This window comes from Macaca fascicularis, chromosome 8 (genome assembly GCF_037993035.2).
Source record: "Macaca fascicularis isolate 582-1 chromosome 8, T2T-MFA8v1.1".
Classification (NCBI taxonomy): Eukaryota; Metazoa; Chordata; class Mammalia; order Primates; family Cercopithecidae; genus Macaca; species Macaca fascicularis.
Window position 1 is genome coordinate 57,731,793 of NC_088382.1, and position 20,583 is coordinate 57,752,375.

The window sequence follows — 20,583 nt, forward strand, 5'->3', positions numbered from 1 at the left end:
CAGCCTGAGTTCTTTGCCAGTGACCTTGGAGCACTTTGGCCACAGTGCTTGATTCCAAGGGGACAGAGGATGAAGCCGTGGGCCTGGTCTCAGCCCCCCACGGTCTAAGCACATCGTTCAGGAATACAGAGCCGAGATCTGTGGCCAGAGCTTAAGCTCTGCTCAGACCACTGAGTACAGTGAGACGTGGGTTTGTGTTCCAGCATGAGTGCTGGGTGAGCCCCCTTCCATGAGGCTGGTCTGGGAAGGGTGAGGCCTGTTAGCCAGCTTTGCATCTGCCTGAGTGGCCTTCAACACCTAACAGCCCAGTGATCTGGGCACAGAAAGCATGGCATAAAACTGACTGGTCAGGCTAGCTACCGGGGCAGACACCAACAGACTTGGTCAAGAGAGCGTGAGCTAGGCAGTCCCCACAACTGTCTGCTGGGCAAAAAATCCCAGGCTGTGGGCACCACACCAGCTGCACAAGCATGACAACATCACCCTGCCCTGAGATCCCCCACCCTTGACCTACTATACCAACAGACCACCCACAGACATACCCCACAACCCTCTCTGGCTTTGCCAAGCACAGAGGACCAGTGGGACTCTGGAATACTGTGGGTCTCCTGGTGACCTAACCTTCAACTCAGGCCACTGCTAAGAGATGGAGAGCGCAGCCTACCAGGGCCCCCCTTGGGGTTCAGGAAATGTGAGTATGGTGCCAGTGATTGGAAGGGGCTCCTCTAAGGCCTGGAAATGAACTTAGTGAGGGGGTCATCTCCCTTCCCCTGCCCCCAGAACACTGCGCTGAACACACTGTAATCTAACAGTCTATCTGCTAGCCCTTACCTTTAAGCACCATATACTGGATCATAGTCTGAACTACATCACTAAAAAAAATTCTTCTAGTATACATCACCTGTGAAACCCAATGCAGGAACCAAGGACAAAGAAAGATCCTATACAGAGCCTCAGCCTGCTGAAAGCACCCAGAAAGGAAGCCAATCGACTATACTCAGCATACACCACAGTCAAACCCTCAAGGAAAATGATGAATATGAAAACAAAAGGCCCCATCCAAGCAGCAGCAACTCCAAAAAGATAAAGGAACACCAGCCCTCTCAGATGAGAAGGAATTAGTGCAAACACTGGCAATTCAAAGTATCTCCTCACCTCCAAACAACTGTACTAGTCTCTCAGCAACGGTTTTTAGACAGATTGAAATGGCTGAAATGACAGAAATAGAATTCAGAATCCAGATGGCAAGAAAGCTCAAGATCCAGGAGAAGGCTGAAATTCAATTCAAGGAAACCAGTAAAATAATTCAAGAGTCAAAAGGCAACATAGCCATTTTAAGAAAGAACAAGCCAGGCGTGGTGGATCACACCTGTAATCCCACCACTTTGGGAAGCTGAGGCAGGTAGATTGCTTTAGTTGGAGAGTTTGAGACCAGCCTGAGCAAAACGATGAAACCCCGTCTCTGCAAAAATATAAATCATTAGCTGGGCGTGGTGGCGCATGCCTGCACAGGTCCCAGCTCCTCAGGAGACTGAGATGGGAGGATCACCTGAGCCTGAGAGGTCGAGGCTGCAGCAGTAAGTCATGGTCACACCACTGCACTTCGGCCTGGGTTACACAGCAAGACCCTGTCGAAAACAAAACAAAACAAAACAAAGGAAAAGAAAAGGAACCAAACTGAACTCTGGAATTGAAAGATTCACTACAGGAATTTCATAACACAGTCTGAAACATTAACAAAAGAATAGACCAAGCTAAGGAAAGAATCTCAGAGCTTGAAGACCAGTCCTTCAAATCAACCCAGTCAGAAAAAAATAAAGGAAAAAGAATTTTTAAACAAAATCTCTAAGAAACAATAGATTATGTAAAAAGAATCAAACCTATGACTTACTGGAATTCCTGAGACAACTTGGAAAATATATTTGAGGATATAGTCCATGAAAACATTCCCTTCCCTATCTCACTAGAGAGGTAGACATGCAAATTCAAGACATTCAGAGAACTCCTGTGACACACCATACAAGACCATCCCCAAGACACATAGTCATCAGATTTTCCAAGGTCAACGTGAAAGAAAAAACTTTAAAGGCAGCTAGAAAGAAGGGTCAGGTCACATACTGACAGAACTTCATCAGGCTACCAGTGGGCCTCTCAGCAGAAACCTTAAAAACCAGAAGAGACTGGGGCCTATTTTCAGCATCCTTGAAGAAAACAAATTCCAACCAAGAATTTAATATCCTGCCAAAATAAGTTTCATAAGGAAAGGAAAAATAAAGTTCTTTTCAGACAAGGAAACATTAAGGGAATTTGTTAACATTAGACCTGCCTTATAAGGGGTCCTTAAGGGAGTGCTAAACATGAAACAAAAGAACAATACCTGCTACCACAAAAACATACTTAAGTATGTATCCCACAGATACTATAAAGCAACTACACAGTTAAGTCTACAAAACAACCAGGTAACAACATGACAACAGGATCAAAACCTCACATATCAATATAAACCTTGAATGTAAACAGTCTAACGGCCCCTCTTAAAACCCACACAGTGGCGAGTTGGATTTAAAAAAAAAAAACTCAGTTATCTTCTCTCTTCAAGACACCCATCTCACATGTAACAACACCCACAGGCTCAAAGTAAAAGGATGGAGAAAGATCTATCACAAAAACAGAAAACGAAAAAGTGCAGGGGTCACTATTCTTTTATCAGATAAAACAACTTTAAACCAACAATAGTTAAAAAGGACAAAAAAAGGCATTACATAATGACAAAGGGTTCAATTCAATAAGAAGACTTAACTATATACTAAATATATAAGTACCTAACTTTGGAGCACCCAGATTCATAAAATAAGTTCTTCTAGACCTATAAAGAGGCACTCAATAATAGTGGGAAACTAACACTCTATTGACAGTTATAGATAGATAAGGCAGGCAGAAAACTAACAAATTCTGGACTTAAACTCGACACTTGAACAATCGGACCCAATACATCTATAGAATACTCCATCTAATATACCACAATATACACTCTTCTCATCTGCACATGGAACATACTCTAAGATCAACCACATGCTCAGCCATAAAGCAAGCCTCAATAAATTAAAAAAAAATTCAAAACCATACCAAGCACACGCTCAAGACTACAGTACAATAAAAATAGAAATCAATACCAAGACCTCTCAAAACCACACAATTACATAAAAATTAAACAACTTACTCCTAAATAACTGTTGAGAAAATTATTAAGGCAGAAATCAAATTTTTTTCAATTACGGAAAACAGGGACACTAAATGCCCATGTCAAAACATTAGAAAGACCTCAAATCAATAATCAAACATCACATATAAACTAGAAAAACAAGAACAAACCAAGTCCGGGTGCAGTGGCTGACGCCTGTAATCCCACTTTGGAAGGTCAAGGCAGAAGGATCATTTGAGGTCAGGAGTTTGAGACCAGCCTGACCAACAAGGTGAAACCCTGTCTCTACTAAAAATACAAAAAAATTAGCCAGGCATGGTGGTGTGCACCTGTAGTCCCAGCTACTCGGGAAAGAGGCTGAGGCAAAATAGCTTGAACCCAGGAGATGGAGGTTGCAGTGAGCCAAGATTGCACCACTGCACTCCAGACTGGGCAACATAGTGAGACTCCGCCTTAAAACCAACCAAAGCAAAACAAACCAACCCTAAAGACAGCAGAAGAAAAGAAATAACCAAAATACAGAGTGGAATTGAACGAAACTGTGATCCAAAAATCTACACAAAGATTCAACAAAACCAAAAGTTGATTATTTGAAAGAATAAACAGGATTGATAGACCTCAAGCTAGATCAATAGGGACAAAGAGAGACAGACAGAAGATCTAAATAAGCACAATAAGAAATGACAAAGATAACATTATATCTGATCCCACAGAAATACAAAAGATCCTCAGAGACTATCGTGAACACCTCTACATAAGGAAATTAGGAAATCTAGAGGAAATGGATACATTTCTGGAAACATACAAGCTCCCAAGATTGAACCAGAAATTTAAAAAAAAAACAAAAAACAAACAAACAAAAACACCTGAACAGACCAATGAGGAGCTCCTAAATTAAATCAATAATGAAAAAAACTTACCAAGCAGAAAAAAAAGAAAAAAGAAAACAAAACCCCCAGGGCAGATGGATTCACAGTTAAATTCTGGCAGATATACAAGGAACTGGTACAAATTCTACTGAAACTATTTCACAAAACCAAGGAGAAAGGATTCCTCCTTGACTCATTCTATGAAGCCAAAATCCTGATACCAAAATCTGACAGGACACAATGAAAAAAGAAAACTTCAGGCCAAATCCCTGATGAATACAGATGTAAAAATCCTCAACGAAATACTAGCAAATTGAATCCAACAACACAACTAAAGGTAATGCATGACAATCAAGTATGCTTTATTCCTAGGATGCAAGGTTGGTTCAACATACACATATCAATGTGATTCACCACATAAACAATTAAAAACAAAAGCCTTATGATAATTTCAATAAATGGAGAAAAAGCTTTCAATAAAATCCAACATTCTGGGCTAGGCACAGTGGCTCACACCTATAATCCTAGCACTTTGGAAGGCCGAGGCGGATGGATCATTTGAGGTCAGGAGTTCAAGACCAGCCTGGTCAACACGATAAAACCCTGTCTCTACTAAAAATATAAAAATTAGCCAGGCATGGTGGCATGTGCCTTACTCAGGAGGCTAAGGCAGGAGAATCACTTAAACCTGGGAGGCATAGGTTGCAGTGACCTCAGGTCGCGCCACTGCACTCTAGCCTGGGTAACAGAGAGAGACTCCGAGAGAGAGAGAGAGAGAGAGAGAGAGAGAGAGAGAGAGAGAGAAAATCCAACATCCTTGCATGATAAAAACCTTCAACTGGCCGGGCGTGGTGGCTCATGCCTGTAATCCCAGCACTTTGGGAGGCTGAGGCAAGCGGATCACAAGGTCAGTAGTTCGAGACCATCCTGCCTAACACGGTGAAACCCAGTCTCTACTAAAGAAAAAATACAAAAAAATTAGCCGGGCGTGGTGGCGGGCACCTGTAGTCCCAGCTACTTGGGAGGCTGAGGCAGGAGAACGGCGTGAACTCAGGAGGCAGAGCTTGCAGTGAGCCGAGATCACGCCGCTGCACTCCAGCCTGCGTGATACAGCGAGACTCCATCTCAAAAAACAAAAACAAAAACAAAAACCCTCAACAAACCAGGCGTCAAATGAATATTCCTCAAAATAGTAAGAATCATCTATGACAAACCCACAGCCTACATGATACTGAATGATGGCAAAAACTGGAAGCATTCCCCTTGAAAACTGGAAAAGACAAGGATGCCCACTCTCATCACTCCTATTCAACATAGTACTCGAAGTCCTACACAGAACAATCAAGCAAGAGAGAGAAATAAAATGTATTCAAATAGGAAAAGAAGAAATCAAACTATTCCTCTTCTCTGATGGTATGATTCTATACCTAAAAAACCCTAAAGACTCTGCCACAAGGTTCCTAGAACTGATAAATGACTTGAGTAAAGTTTTAGGACACAAAATCAATGTACAAAAATCAGTAACATTCCTATACACCAATGACATTACAGCTGAGAGCCAAATCAAGAATGTAAGCCTATTTACAAAGGCAAAGAAAAGAATAAAACACCTAAGAATACAGCTAACCAAGGAGGTGAAAGATCTCTACAAGGAGGACTACAAAACACTGCTGAAAGAAATCGGGTATGATACACATAAATGAAAAAATACTGTTAGAATAGCCATTCTGTCCAAAGCAATCTACAGATTCAATGCTATTCCTTTCAAACTACCTATGTCACTTTTCACAGAATTGGAAGAAACTATTCTAAAATTCATATGAAACCAAAAAAGAGCCCGAATAACCGAAACAATTCTAAGCAGAAAGAACAAAGCCAGAACATCATATTACCCAACTTCACTATACTACATGGCTACAATAACCAAAACAGCATGGTACTGGTGGGGGAGTGGGGGAGAACCACAGACACACAGACCAATGGAACAGAATGGAGAACCCAGAAAAAAGCCACAGACCTACAACCATCTGATCTTCGACAAAGTCAACAAAAATAAGCTGTGGGGAAAAGATGCCTCATTCAATAAATGGTGCTAACTGGCTAACCATATGCAAAAGAATGAAACCAGACCCCTGCCTATCACCATATAAAAAAATTAAGATGGATTACAGACTTCAATGTGAGACTTCAAATTATAAAAATTCTAGAAGAAAATCTAGGAAATACCCTTCTCGATATCAGCCTTAGCAAAGAATTTAAGACTAAGTTCTAAAAAGAAACTGCAACAAAAACAAAAATTGACCAGCAGGACCTAGTTAAATTAGAGACTCTGTGCAGCAAGATATACTATCAAGCGGGTAAACAGACAACCTATAGATGGGAGAAAATATTCAAAATATTCACAGACTATGCACCTAATGAAGGGCTAATATCCAGAATCCATAAAAAACTTATTCAACAAGTAAGAAGCAACCCCATTAAAAAAAATTAGCAAAAGACATGGATACTTCTCAAAAGACATAAAAGTGGCCAACAAATATATACATATACGTATATATGTATATGTATATAATTGTACATATACGTATATACGTATATGCATATAATTGTATATATACATATATATGTGTGTCTGTGTATATATATATATATAAAGGTCATCACAAATCATCAGGGAAATGCAAATGAGATACCATCTCACACCAGTCAGAATAGTTTTCTTAAAAAGTTAAAAATATAGCAGATATTGGCAAGGCTGCAGAGAAAAAGGAACGCTTATACATTGTTGGTGGGAATGTAAATTAGTTCAGCCACTGTGGAAAGCAGTTTGGAGACTTCTCAAGGAAGTGAGAGTTGAACTATCATTTGACCCAGCAATCCCATTGCTGGGTATATACACAAAGGAAAATAAATCATTCTACCAAAAAGACACATGCACCCATATGTTCACCATAGCACCATTTACAACAGCAAAGACATGGAATCAACCCAGGTGCCCATCAATGGTGGACTGGATAAAGAAAATGGCACATATATACCATGGAATATTAGGCAGCCATAAAAAAGAATGAAATGTCCTTGCAGCAACATGGATGCAGCTGGAGGCCATTGTCCTAAGCAAACTAGTACAGAAACAGAAAAGCAAATACTGCATGTACTTACTCATATGTGGGAGGCTAAACACTGAGTACACACAGACATAAAGTCAGGAACAACAGACACTGGGGAACAAACAAAGGGGAAGGCAGGATATGAGGCAAGAGTTGAAAAACTACCTGCTAGGTACTACGGTCACTACCTGAGTGACAGATTCATCTGTACTCCAAACCTCAGCATTACGCAATACACCTTTGTAACAAACCTGCACTTGTACCTCCTGATTCAAAAATAAAAGTTCAAAAAATGAAAAAAAAAGTACATAGACTAAGACTGGAAAAGAGTACGGGGACAGGGAAATAATATAATGTAAGTGATCAGCAGCTTTCTCTTTTAATATATACTTTCATGCTATATTGCAATTTTGAAAATAAATGAACAATTTAAACACATTAACAGAAGCTTCTCACTTGGCAAAATAGGTACAGAACTCAAAAGCACACATTTTAAATCTGAAGAGAGCCAAGGTAACCCCACAGGCCACCTCCTTCATTTATGGGTGAAACACGCCCTAGGATGTGGCTCCCCAAAATGCCAGGCCAAGGGCGCAGGGAGCAGGCCCACCTCAGCAGATGTCCTATTCTTAAGGTGCCTTCACCTTTTCTTCAGAGATTCCAACTTCACAAACGTGCATATCATCGAAACACACAAGTTCTTCTTGAGTTGAAGATGTCTGAACAAATTGACACTTTATGAGCCAATGGGACCCAAGAGCAGGGCTAGTGTTCACTCACCTATGTCTCATGACTTGAACGAAGTCCTTGCTCTTTAACTGGAAGTACAGCTCTGTCATTGCCTCCACACGACAAAGTACCACCTCCAGACAGAGTGTTTTCAACACTCCATGAAATTTTGGCAGCAGAAAGAACACAGCATTCATGAACCTGGGGGACAAGAGGACTGGTGAGAGGAGGGCCAAGGACCCTCCTGCCCCCACAGGCTCCGTGGACACAGGCTCCCTGGACAGCCCATACCTGTCTGCAAGAGGAGGGAAGCTCTTGGTCACTTTGTTTAAGCACACAATAAACTTGTCCTCCATGGTATTTTGATGTTGCTTCAATTGTTTCGCAACCAGTTCACACAGAGACTCCTCCAGCATCTGAAAAATTAAGTTTATTTTCAAATACACAGAAGTGGAAATGTAGATTAAGCACTGAAAGTAAGGTTTATCGAGTATTTAAGTGAGCCCAAAGAAGGTGTTCAATGTTATCACCTACAACAAGGCAGATGATAGGACAGTAGGTGCTGGGGATGTCTGCTGGTCGGCACTGACCATCGCACACCCTTAGGTTCTGGATCCTTGAGTTCCTACACCTCAGTGAGCCAGTCCACATCACTGTGCTCTGCGCTGAGCACCCAGGTGTCTGGTTCGTGTGGATGTCAGATCAATGAAGATTAGCGTTTCCTACTGACACCAAAACACTTGGTAGGACCAGTAAGTCCTTTGAGAAGCTAAGTTAAATGGCTAAATATTGTTTGAGACATATTTTATGATGTTCAGATTTCTGATAAAAAATATTCACATGGACTAGAATTTTCAAACAATTCTATTCACACAGCAGTCCACATCACTGTCTGCTCACGTCCTGCCTCTTTTCACCAAGTGCTGCTAACTGTTACATATTCATCTGTATATCATCTGTCTCCCCTCCCTAAATGCCAGCTCCCCAAGGGCAGGGACGTGACCTGTCCTGTTACCTACTGCATCCCTAGAACCTAGAACCAGAAAGTCCTCAAATGTCCTCCACACAGACAAGCACTCAGTGGAGTCCACTGGAAGGAAGCAACAGAAAACACTGCTGTCCTTCCTGGCTCACCTCCTTCCTCACAAACATCAGAAAGAGGTGTAGGCAACCTTTTCAAAGGCATGAAGACTGAACAGTTTTTCAATGCAAACTCAACACAGACTGAGCACCTCAAATCTGAAAATCCAGAATCCTCCAAAATGCAAAACTGTTTGAGCCTCAGCATGACGCTCAACCAAACGTTCACTGGAGCATTTGAATTTTGAATTTTTGAATTAGGGATGCTCAAACAGTAACTATCATGAAAATATTGCAAAACCAGAAACTGAAAACACTCCTGGCCCCAAGCATTTTGGAATAGAGATACTGTACCTGTAGTATGAGGCTATTTTTAAATTATCTTAAGAAAAACCCTTAACACAAAACCACAAATTTCAACGGCCTGAACCCCATATAGAATACATATAGTATTACACTACCGATTCATCAGCTGTCTTTTTATTAAAAGTATTTAATACGACAACACAAGGAAATGATCACAATCTAGCAAGTAAAGAAAGCAAGTTATAAAACAGTATGAATAAGAGAGACCAAGGACAGTTGAGCTGCGTGCCACAGGTGTTGAGGGATGTTGCATGGGAAGAGCGCAAGCCTCTCTTACTGACTTCTTTTTATTTTTTTTGAGACGGAGTCTTGCTCTGTCACCCAGGCTGGAGTGCAGTGATGTGACCTCAGCTCACTGCAAACTCTGCCTCCCAGGTTCAAGGGATTCTCCTAGCTCAGCCTCTTGAGTAGATGGGATTATGGGAGTGTGCCACCACGCCCAGCTAATTTTTCTATTTTTTGTGGAAACAGGGTTTCACTATGTTGGCCAGGCTGATCTTGAACTCCTGACTTCAAATGATCCACCTGCCTTGACCTCCCAAAGTGCTGGGATTACAGGCATGGGCCACAGCACCCGGCCTCTTACCAACTTCTTTATGTTTACTCTGCTTTCCAAATTTCTACGATAAATCTGTATCACTTTTATATTCAGAAAAAAATATGTAAAACAGAAGTGTTTTTTATTCTTAAATTGAAATTTAAGCCATGAGATTAAACCTGGGGATCTGCTGTAACTTGCTCCATTTATGGTGGAAATGAAGCATATTATGTAGATTCAAACCTCATATTTAGGGATGTTAGAATCATCTTGTAAAAAAGTTCTACTGAATTTAAAAAATCTGTTTATTTACAAAAATAGCTGATAATCCCTAAAATAAATTACAAGTAATGTTTGATCTTCCCAAAGGGGTCATCTTAATTTTATTTTAAATCCAAACAAATCCGTATTTGGTGACATGGACAAGGGTCCAATCACAGCACCGGGCCCACTGGTGCCTGCTCAGGACCACCTGGCTTCTCCTGAGCCTCTCCTCATCCAGCCCCACAGTGACTGGGCCTGGACTCTACTCTGTCCTTTCTTTCAGGAGAGTTAACTGAGCTGGGGGTGCAAACTTGAGAATCATGAACATAAAGGCAGTCTATATCAAGTCGTGAGGCTGAATGAGGTGGGTAGGGGAGCAGTGAGTGAGGCCACAGCAGAGCTGTGGAGGTGGTCAGGGAAACGCAGCTGAGGAAAGAGAGAAGGGGCCGCCACAGGAGGAGGACAGGAGCCAAGAGTGTCCTCAGGGTGTGACCAGCTGGGCCACCCCTGGACAGGCTCTGCAGCAGCAAGATCCCGAGGGACCCACAGAGCACCTAATCCCAGTGATGACCCTGAAACCCACAACCCTGCTTGGGCAACATGGCAAAACCTTGTTTCTACAACAAATACAAAAATTAGCCAAGCATAGTGGCATATGCCTGTAGTCCCAGCTACCCAGGAGGCTAAGGTGGGAGGACGGCTTGAGCCCAGGAGTGCAAGGCTGCAGTGAGGTATGATTACATCACTGCACTCCAGCCCAGGTGACAGAGCAAGACCCTAGCTCTAAAAAGACTTTAAAACACTAAGGAACACGTTACTTCTTTATTCAGTCCTCTTATCTGAACAGTGCACTGCACTTAAAAGTTCAGTTAGGCTCATCTTACAGTCCTGTCCAGTGGGCAAGGCAGCAGTACTGAGAGGGTCGCCTGGGAAGTCCCTTCCCCTGTTCAATAGCTACACCAAAAACTGCAAGGGGAGGAATGGACTGGGAGACCACAGCAGCTATCTACCAGGACAATTTCCTCCACAAGGAAATCCTGAGACCACATTCACAGTAATAAAAGCTGGTTAAATACTCTCATCTTGATTTTATATTACCAAGACGGTTGCTGACCTCTCCACGTTCACCAAGTTTCCAAGGTGTCTAAAAAACTGAGTGTTGTATTTGCTGTATTATAGTAAGGAACAGTAAAATATTAATAAATGCAGATGCCCATTTTGTTTCTAATACCATACAGGAAATAAACATGTAAGTATCAAGGGTCATAACATATCAAAATAGAGTAAGAGGTATTTATTGAAAATTGCATAGCACACTCACGTTTCTTCTCTCCATAACATATCGAAGTATAAGTCCTAAAACTTCTGCTGCAGCAGCATACACTTCTTTATATCTTACAAAGGACATATTATTCACCAAAGCCTGAAAGTATCTACAATAAACACAGAAAAGACATATGCATCAAATAAAGCATTCTGTTGTTCCACAAATATAAATGACAATTTTCCTTTTCATGTCATACTGACAGCCTAAGTTGAGGAAATCTAAATATAGAACGTGATGCAAATTCCATGTACAAATGCACACATCAGCATGTATTTAAGGGTGCCCGATGTCATAACCAGAAAATCGTAGGGCAGTCTGCTGTCCCATCATGCAGAACCGCTGCAGCTGGACCATCCCATAAGGCTGAACAGAAAGCTGCAGTGAAAGACAGAGCTACTATCCAAGATCACGGGGCACTGACTCCCTTTCAAAATCCACCTACTATAGCAGGACAAGGACAATAAAATGAAAAACAGCATACTCCCAATGCCATGCTGTGTGAGGAGGCTTCCCAGGGAGCCTCGCATCCACTGTCTGCACTCAGGGGACTCTGCAAGGTTGTTCTGGCATAGAAGCCAAAGGCCCAGCCAGTGACTGTCTAAAAGGAGCCGAGTTCCCACTGAGGCTGCTGCGAAGCTGGCTGACTGCCTCAGCCCTGAGGTCACGTGTCATCTCTGGCACCAGTAACTGGTCCAACGGTGCTGGGGGGCCAACACGGAGGACCAAACAGAGAGAGTGAAACACTCACAGGGATGGGAGAGTCAGGTAGGGCAGGCGGAAACCCAGGGAGTGGCCAGGAGTCAACACTGACTTCACAACCCTCAGGAGCAGGACAAAGAAACACCCTTTTGTGATGTCCCGTAACCATCTTTCTGAGGCCTCTTGTCTTGGCATGTCACACCCAGCTGCCCTAGCTCCCAGGCAGACACTGCAGCCCAGCGTCTACCAGCCTTCAAGGTCAGAGAGCCCAGAACAAAGCCTCCTGAGGGGACTGCGTTACTTTTGGAGGTAAATGTTCAGAGTATCAGTTTAGAAAATAAGAAATACCACCTCTCATCTGTCAGCATGTACATGAAAAAAATTACTGTTTTAAACACCTACATTTCTTATTTGCCCCAAACATATTTTTTCTTCCAGAAAAATCTAAATCCAACTTCCTACATTTAGGAAGAAAAAAAATTTTTTGGTACAGATGGGATCTTGCTATGCTGTCCAGGCTAGTCTCGAACTTCTAGACTCAAGCAATCCTCCTGCCTTGGCCTCTCAAATGTGTTAGAATTACAGGCATGAGCCAACATGCCTGGCCAAGAAACATTCGTAACATGGGTCTGGTCCTTAAATTTATCAAAACTGCACCATACCGAAGTCTGTCAATCCAGTTTGGGTAGACGTGACCTAAAAAATAATCAAGCAAACACGTACTCGCTACTCTGAATGCCACACTGCGGGTCATAGGGAGGCAGGTCATTGGCCATCACGATGCCTAGCAATTGAATCCCTACTGAGTTGTCTTTAGAATTAGGATCTTTACCGGAAAACTTTTCAAATATTAACCTGAAACATAAGCACAAAGGAGAAAATTGAGACTGTCACATAATCAAATAAGAAGCAGAAAGACAAATACAGAATTTTACTTTTTTGAGACGGAGTCTCACTCTCGCCCAGGCTGGGGTGCACTGGTGCGACCGAGACGGAGGCTTGGAGTCTCGCTTTGTCGCCCAGGCTGGAGTGCAGTTGGCGTGGTCTCGGCTCACTGCAAGCTCTGCCTCCTGGGTTCACGCCATTCTCCCGCCTCAGCCTCCCAAGTAGCTGGGACTACAGGAGCCCGCCACCACACCCGACTAATTTTTGTATTTTTTTTTTTAGTAGAGACGGGGTTTCACCATGTTAGCCAGGATGATCTCGATCTCCTGACTTCGTAATCCGTCAGCCTCGGCCTCCCAAAGAGCTGGGATTATAGGCGTGAGCCACCATGCCCAGCCAAATACAGAATTTTCTAAAGCTACTCTTCAGGGTAAGAAATGCTTTTTCTTTATTTCTGTTTCTTCCCCAGGTCTAGCTTTGACTTTATAGAAAAGCTTTCTTTTTCTTTTCCCATATCCAATACCCCTGCTTGCTAACACCTCCTGTTCACATCCAGGTCACTTCAGCTTTGTAACACTGGCAATTTTATCACCCTCATATTTTAATTATTTGCCTAAATTCTCCCTTAGTTGATAGCAAAACTTTTTGAAAGTTTTAGCTTGCCTAAGGCTACAAAAAAAGAAATTACACACAAGTCCTACCCACCTCCCACCACCCTTTACCCCATGGGCCAATGGAGGGTGGTGCCCCTCCCCAGCATGGAGACATCACAGGCAAGCTGAGGGGGAGGGCAGGGCCACCGGAGGGCGCATCTGGACACACACTCTGGAGGCTGTGGTTTAATTAGTAACAACAAATTATTTCCTTCCTCCTATCATTTCATGTAATTAAATTTCACTGTAATCATCATTTACTACACACTACATTTTAACCTAAATTTCTAAACAATACTGCAAAAGCCAGTAAACATACCTATAAGGGATGGATAAACAATCCTTCCAGCACTCGACAAGGGTCTTTATAATTTCAAGGTTGTGTCTAAACACAGCTCTTTTTGGATGAAAGACATGTTTCATTAGGAAATTAAGCAATCGATTTGCTAACACTTCATCCTTAGGAACCCCCTGAAAAGATACAGAAATTCTGTATTAATATGCGGCACTCCATTCTGGAAAAGCATTTTTTAACTCAAGTTCATTTAAAAAAGAAATCTGGCATTTTACAGGAGTCCGGCTCCAGTTCAAAGCCCTGTGATTTTTCAGAAACAGGCAACAACAAAGGCTGTCCCTGGCAAGAGGACCAGGCACCGCTGGTGCTGCAGTCTCGGAGCTGCCGTCCAGGGTGCAGGCTGTCAGCCGCCATGCCCCATGCAAGCACCTCTGCATTCCTCCCTGGAGCCTCCAGGCCTAGGACCCTTTATCTGAGGCCCTGGACAGGGGTCACCTGCAGGGCAGGGGGGCGGCATGAAGGCACTTTCCGCACTCTGACTCAGTATCCAGTGCTTTCTGACTCAGCTCTTCCCCCATAAAACTGCACGGCCTCTTGTTCGGGGCCTCTCAACAGGGAGACAGCCCATGTCTGTGCTAATCCGCCTGGCTGCTGAGCAGTGCACCATTCCAGGGGCAAACAGAACAGGGGGAGTCTCCCTCCAGTGTTAGCCTCTCACTTCCATAACTCCAGAGTGAGTAAACCCTTCACTGCAACCCTCTTTCTGGCTTGCTGTTACTTTATTCAGCTACCCTGAGCCTGGCAGTTCCACTCTCTTGAGTTCAGCTGAGCCGCTGACTCAATATTATCAGCTACATCAATCTCTTCCAACGGATTCTAAGTTAAACTAAACCCCTCTTAATTTTTTCATTTTATTAAGCAGAATACAAAGTATTTCATTACACTAAGACAAAGAAATCTAAATTTGGTTAACTATGAAACAAATGAGATGGGCACATCCAGAGGCAAGCGTATGAGAAAGCTCCGTGTATTTTTTTGTGGGGAGGTGGTGGTGGAGCAGGGAGAACGCAGTCTCACTCTGCTGCCCAGGCTGGAGCGTAATAGTGCAATTTCAGCTCACCGCAACCTCCACCTCCCCGGTTTAAGCCAATTCTCCGGCCTCAGCCTCCTGAATAGCTGGGATTATAGGCATGCAGCACCACGCCCAGTTAATTTTTTTAGAAGAGATAAGGTTTCACCATGTTGGCCAGGCTGGTCTCAAACTCCTGACCTCAAGTGATCTGCCCGCCTCGGCCTCCCAAAGTGCTGGGATTATAGGTGTGAGCCACCACGCCTGGCCCCGCATGTGTATATTATATTTAATAGAGACTGTTCCTACCATCTCCTCACACGAAAATGTTTATATGCTGTCAGTGTCCACAGTTACATGAGTAGGCAAAGCTCGAACAAACACACACATCTACACTGCTGGGTACCGCATCTGCCTCAACATAACATGGTGTTACCATCTGGCAGCTACTGCTGTAGCCCTAATCTTGCCATTACTGGTATCAGTCAATACTCTGGGAGTAGAGAAGCTGGCACGAACGCCAAAATCTAGGGACTTCAGGGCAGAAGTTCTCAGAGCCTCCCATTCAGGGTTGGCTGACATTCAGTTTAAACATAGTGTTAATAAATTTGCAATCTCATTTCTAAGGCAAGTAAAGGCAGCAAACAAAACAAAACAAACACCTGACAGCTTCATAATAAAAGCAATGTCAGACGAATAAAACTAGAGCAGGCTGAGGCCATTTGGTTTAGAAGCACACCAGCAATGTAGCAACAAATGCTGAAAACCATAGCACAGTCAGTGAGAGGGACCTGAATTATGTGTCATAGGCTCTATAGGCTATTGGCAAAGGATAATATATTAACATAAAAGATGCATCAATCCTTACTGTCGGAGTGGCCAAGCCTGTCCATGAAAGAATAGTGGCCACTATCTCAACCACCATGTAGTGAATTCCTTCTCCTCCATTGTTTTCAGAAGCAGCCAGCTGCAACAAGGGGCTAAGCCAGTGCTTCGCGTAAGGGCGAAAGACCTACAAGAGGATGTAAAAGTCAAACATCAAAGAATGGTCTTGAATTGCCAAAATATTAATACAAGACTGTATCTTCCATCAGCTAAAATTTCATTCTATGACTGGACCTAAAGCCAAAAGGGAGGTAAGCACGTTAAAGTGAAGTCATTAGTGTGGGCCCTAATCCAATATGACTGGTGTCCTTATTAAAAGAGGAAATCAGGACACACAGACAGATACAAGGGGGGAAATGAGGTGAAGACATAGGGAGAATGTCTCTGACACACCACACAGTGCTCGAGGCTGCCAGATGCTGGGACCAGCCTGGACTAGGCTCTCTCATAGCTCTCGAAGGAACCAACCCTGCCGGCAGCTTGATCTCAGGCCATGGCTGTCTGAGTTCCCCCAGTGTGGCACCCTGAGACCATAGGCCCAGGGTGTGAAGAATCAAGTGAGCCTTGAGGAAAGCAGGTCCTATTGCAGCCCTAGAGCAGCCTGTCAGGGACCTCCTGACAGACTCACCACATCTGCAGAGCTGCCCAGAATGACCTTCTACGGAGCCAAGTGGATGGTGTTACCCCACCACTTAGTGCCCTTCAGTGGTTCCCTGGTGCTCAATGAATGAGCTCAACCCTCTGCATAGCTCTGGATGGCCTGGCCTGGCTGTGGTCCAGACCACACTCCCACAGCCCAGGCAGTCAGTGCAGACTTGCTCAGTTCACCCAGAGACCACCCGTGCTATGCTGCTCCTTCCCTGCCGAGTGCAAACTCCCACTGCTAGCTCAAAGGACTTTCCAAAATCGACTCCAAGATGCTCCTACCTGACAAACTCAGCTACTGCCTAAGTAAGAGTCAGCTGTTTTTCATATAGAGGTAACAGGAATATTTTCTTCCCCCCGCTCCGCCTTTTTTTTTTTTTTTTTTTTTGCTACTATACGTTGGCAGCTGTAAGAAAGCGGCTACATGTACTTTATACAAAGACCACTTCTAACTCACAGAGGTGAATTTACATTTGTTAAGAACGATAAAAGAATGGTGACGAACAAGTAGATAAATATTGGACGGCTAATCAGAGAACAAAAATGTCATGCTCTGTACCTTTGTATTTTCCTTTTTTGTGAGTGTTTTTAAGTAGATTCACAGAATTGCAATTGATTCATTCATAGAATTGAATAAACAGACTTATAGAATCTATTCAAAGAATAAAGAAATAATCAATTACTTACCTCTTCTGTATTAATAATAAGCTTGGCTAAGAAGAGACGGATATTTAATGATACTATTGGATTTCCCAGTTTGCCATGGAGGAATTTCATCCAAGGAGGAAGATCTCTTGGCACTGAATCCTAAAATAAAACATTCAAAATTACCTTAAAAAGTGGAATAAAATAATGTTACGTCTTTGATATGGGAAAACAATGACAAAGTAAGACATGAACAACAAAAAAATCACATTTATTTGATAAGCAGTTTGGTTTTGTCTTCAATATTAAATGTTAATATGACACCAATAAATACAGTATTAACAGATAAGATGAGTGGGAAAAGCACCTCTTCTCCTTGAGGCGGGCCCAGACTTCTGTGCATATGCTTCACCAGGGCCGTCAGGGGCGCCATACACTCGTGCCGATTGAGCTCATCCATCTCCAGCTCCAGCACATCATCATGCACCGTGGGGTCCCGCTGCTCCTGCGAAAGGGAGGGCCCAGGAGAGCAGAGGGTACAGTTAACATTCAGTGGACACGGCAGTGGATGTGGGAGGTTCTTTCTGGGGCAACAGCATATAACAAACACTTCGGTAATAACGATGATTTGGTAATATCAAATACACTCACTGTACAATTAACACATAAGAAGAATTTCATGTCCTCCTTGTATCCCAAGTACATATTCCCCCTGCCCTGTCTGCCCAGTCACTCCACAGGGTGGCTCCTGAGGTCAGATGTCTCTGCTACACTGACCCCTGACCCTCATCTATGGTCACTCCCCAGGGTGGCTCCTGAGGTCAGATGTCTCTGCTACACTGACCCCTGACCCCCATCTATGGTCACTCCCCAGGGTGGCTCCTGAGGTCAGATGTCTCTGCTACACTGACCCCTGACCCCCATCTATGGTCACTCCCCAGGGTGGCTCCTGAGGTCAGATGTCTCTGCTATGTTGACCCCCTGACCCGTCTGTATGGTGACTCCCCAGGAGTGCACCTCAGGTCATATCATCTTTGCTATGTTGACCCCTGACCTCCTACTGTGCTGATGATATCTGACTGCTGAGTCAACAGAATAAAAGGCTAGGAATTAGATCTTTGAAAATTCTCCAAATTAACTCTATACTCTGAGGGCTGTCAATGGACAGGGAACTGGCTTCCTGTAGTAACAGCAAGGCATAGCTGTGACCCCCTTTCTTCACAAACATCGACAATATTCTTTTAGTATGTGAAATGTGATCACCCGTCTCCGAAAACGACCAGTGGTAGGTCTAGGGTCTTGGGAGCTGTATGAATAGCTCTGAACTCCGGTTGAGAAATCAAATTGACTCATTTCTTCACTCAGGGTACTGTCTGCCAAATATGACAGGGAAGACATATAGGAAGGACCATCTGAAATATAAAAAAGGAGAAAATTACATGTATTCAAACACAATCAGTAAGAAATGTACTTCTCTAAATTCAAATGATATGAAAATGAAAGGGTATTTTAATCTAAGGTTTTCATCAACCCGGTGATTATTAACCCATTATCCAGATTAAGAAAGCAAAAAGGAAATGGGGAAGAGACCTCAATTTCTTTTTGTTGTTATCAAGCAGTTATTCTGTCATAGACAAGGAAATTGTTATACTGGGCCAATTTTGCATATGATTAACAAATTTTCTTTGCATTTAAAATTTTGATAATGTACATTTTGCCCATTAAGTCTAACATAAATGTGGGAAGAAATACTACTGAAAAGTAGCTAATCCAAAACATTTAAGGGATTTAGAAAATTGGTCCAAATTTTATTCTCATATCAAGAAATGATGATACAGCTATAAAGAAAAATTAAGCAAAAAACAAAAACAAGGAGCATATAGAGGGATAGAGGACTAATTTTAAATAGAAGAGTCTATTTCAGGGGTTGACATTAAACAAAATGTCATGAGGTATGCTGACACCTGGGGTTGAGGGTATTAGTGGAAACAACCTGGGGCAAAAGCAAGCCTGGTGCCTACAAGGCACAGGGAGGACCCTTATGCTGGAGTGAGCAGGAAGAAGGGCTGCAGGGGAGGGGGTCAGCAGATCAGGGTCTTTGAGCAGCTCTGTCCTGAAGGAGATGGGAACCCACAGTGAGGTTGGGCACAGAAGAGTGGCTGGAAGGACTTGTATTCTACTGTAGACTTCTGAATGTATCTAAATAACATACAAATACAGCCGGGCGCGGTGGCTCAAGCCTGTAATCCCAGCACTTTGGGAGGCCAAGACGGGCGGATCACGAGGTCAGGAGATCGAGACCATCCTGGCTAACACGGTGAAACCCCGTCTCTACTAAAAAAAAAAGTACAAAAAACTAGCCGGGCGAGGTGGCGAGCGCCTGTAGTCCCAGCTACTCGGGAGGCTGAGCCAGGAGAATGGCGTAAACCCGGGAGGCGGAGCTTGCAGTGAGCAGAGATCTGGCCACCGCACTCCAGCCTGGGTGACAGAGCAAGACTCCGTCTCAAAAAAAAAAAAAAAAAAAACAAACATACAAATACAATCCATATGCAAACAATAAAACACCAAGCTAATTCTGTACTTTTAAAAAAGTGTAACATATCTGAGCCCCATCTGGCTGCTCTGAGACCTTTTCATGCAGCTCAGTTTAGCTAAGTACATTTCTTTCAAAATATAATTCCATTTGCCACTTAAAATACTTTTTCAAACTCAATTTCAATGTTTTAGGGCACTTAAAGCATTTTCTATTTACATAAAAAAAATCTTACTCCTCTACTTGTCTTAGAACGAAACAAAACAAAATAACCCACCGATTTGAATCCTTTCTCATGATTTTGAAAACATCCTACCTGAGTCCCCATTTGCTGCTTCTCTGGCTTCCTTCCTAATTTCAATGTACTTTTTCTTTCTTTCCATAGGAACCTATTGGGCAGAACAAAAATGTAAAACATTTTATAATAACAGTCATGCTTTTTCTGTTTTAGTAGCAATCTGGTAAAAAAAAAAAAAAAATTATAAATTTTTAAACAAATCAAAAAATTTTAAAACAAAACAAATTTGAAAGCACTCAAAACATAACCTCAACAAGAGACTAGTGAGTGTCCCTTAAGGAAAGCCCTTCCTGCAGATTCCCACAGAACTTGGCCCAGGCACTTAACCTCCATCTCAGCTCTGGTATAGCTCACTGCATACAGTGTGTACTAAGCTCTTATGCCTGGATTGCTGATAAATTTTATTATCTCTGAGCCTCAATTTCTTCAAATCTAGTTATGATATCATGGTGCCTTACACTGTTGTATAGAAGTAACATACAGCATGTGTC

The 20,583-nt window shown here is 42.9% G+C and overlaps 1 protein-coding gene across 4 annotated transcripts in view; it reads right to left on the bottom strand.

The window, feature by feature from the left end:
* PRKDC (protein kinase, DNA-activated, catalytic subunit) overlaps positions 1-20,583 on the bottom strand; it is a 189,532-nt gene that overhangs the window by 73,979 nt on the left and 94,970 nt on the right. For all 4 annotated transcript variants that reach the window (XM_005563282.4, XM_005563280.4, XM_005563281.4 and 1 more), the window contains exons 45-54: positions 20,111-20,183; positions 18,525-18,673; positions 17,629-17,766; positions 17,304-17,423; positions 15,955-16,098; positions 14,042-14,193; positions 12,908-13,039; positions 11,480-11,591; positions 8,202-8,326; positions 7,962-8,111 (exon numbers count right to left, since the gene is read on the bottom strand). In XM_005563282.4, coding sequence (XP_005563339.3) covers positions 7,962-8,111; positions 8,202-8,326; positions 11,480-11,591; positions 12,908-13,039; positions 14,042-14,193; positions 15,955-16,098; positions 17,304-17,423; positions 17,629-17,766; positions 18,525-18,673; positions 20,111-20,183 — 1,295 coding nt within the window. The remainder of the gene's footprint in view (positions 1-7,961; positions 8,112-8,201; positions 8,327-11,479; positions 11,592-12,907; positions 13,040-14,041; positions 14,194-15,954; positions 16,099-17,303; positions 17,424-17,628; positions 17,767-18,524; positions 18,674-20,110; positions 20,184-20,583) is intronic.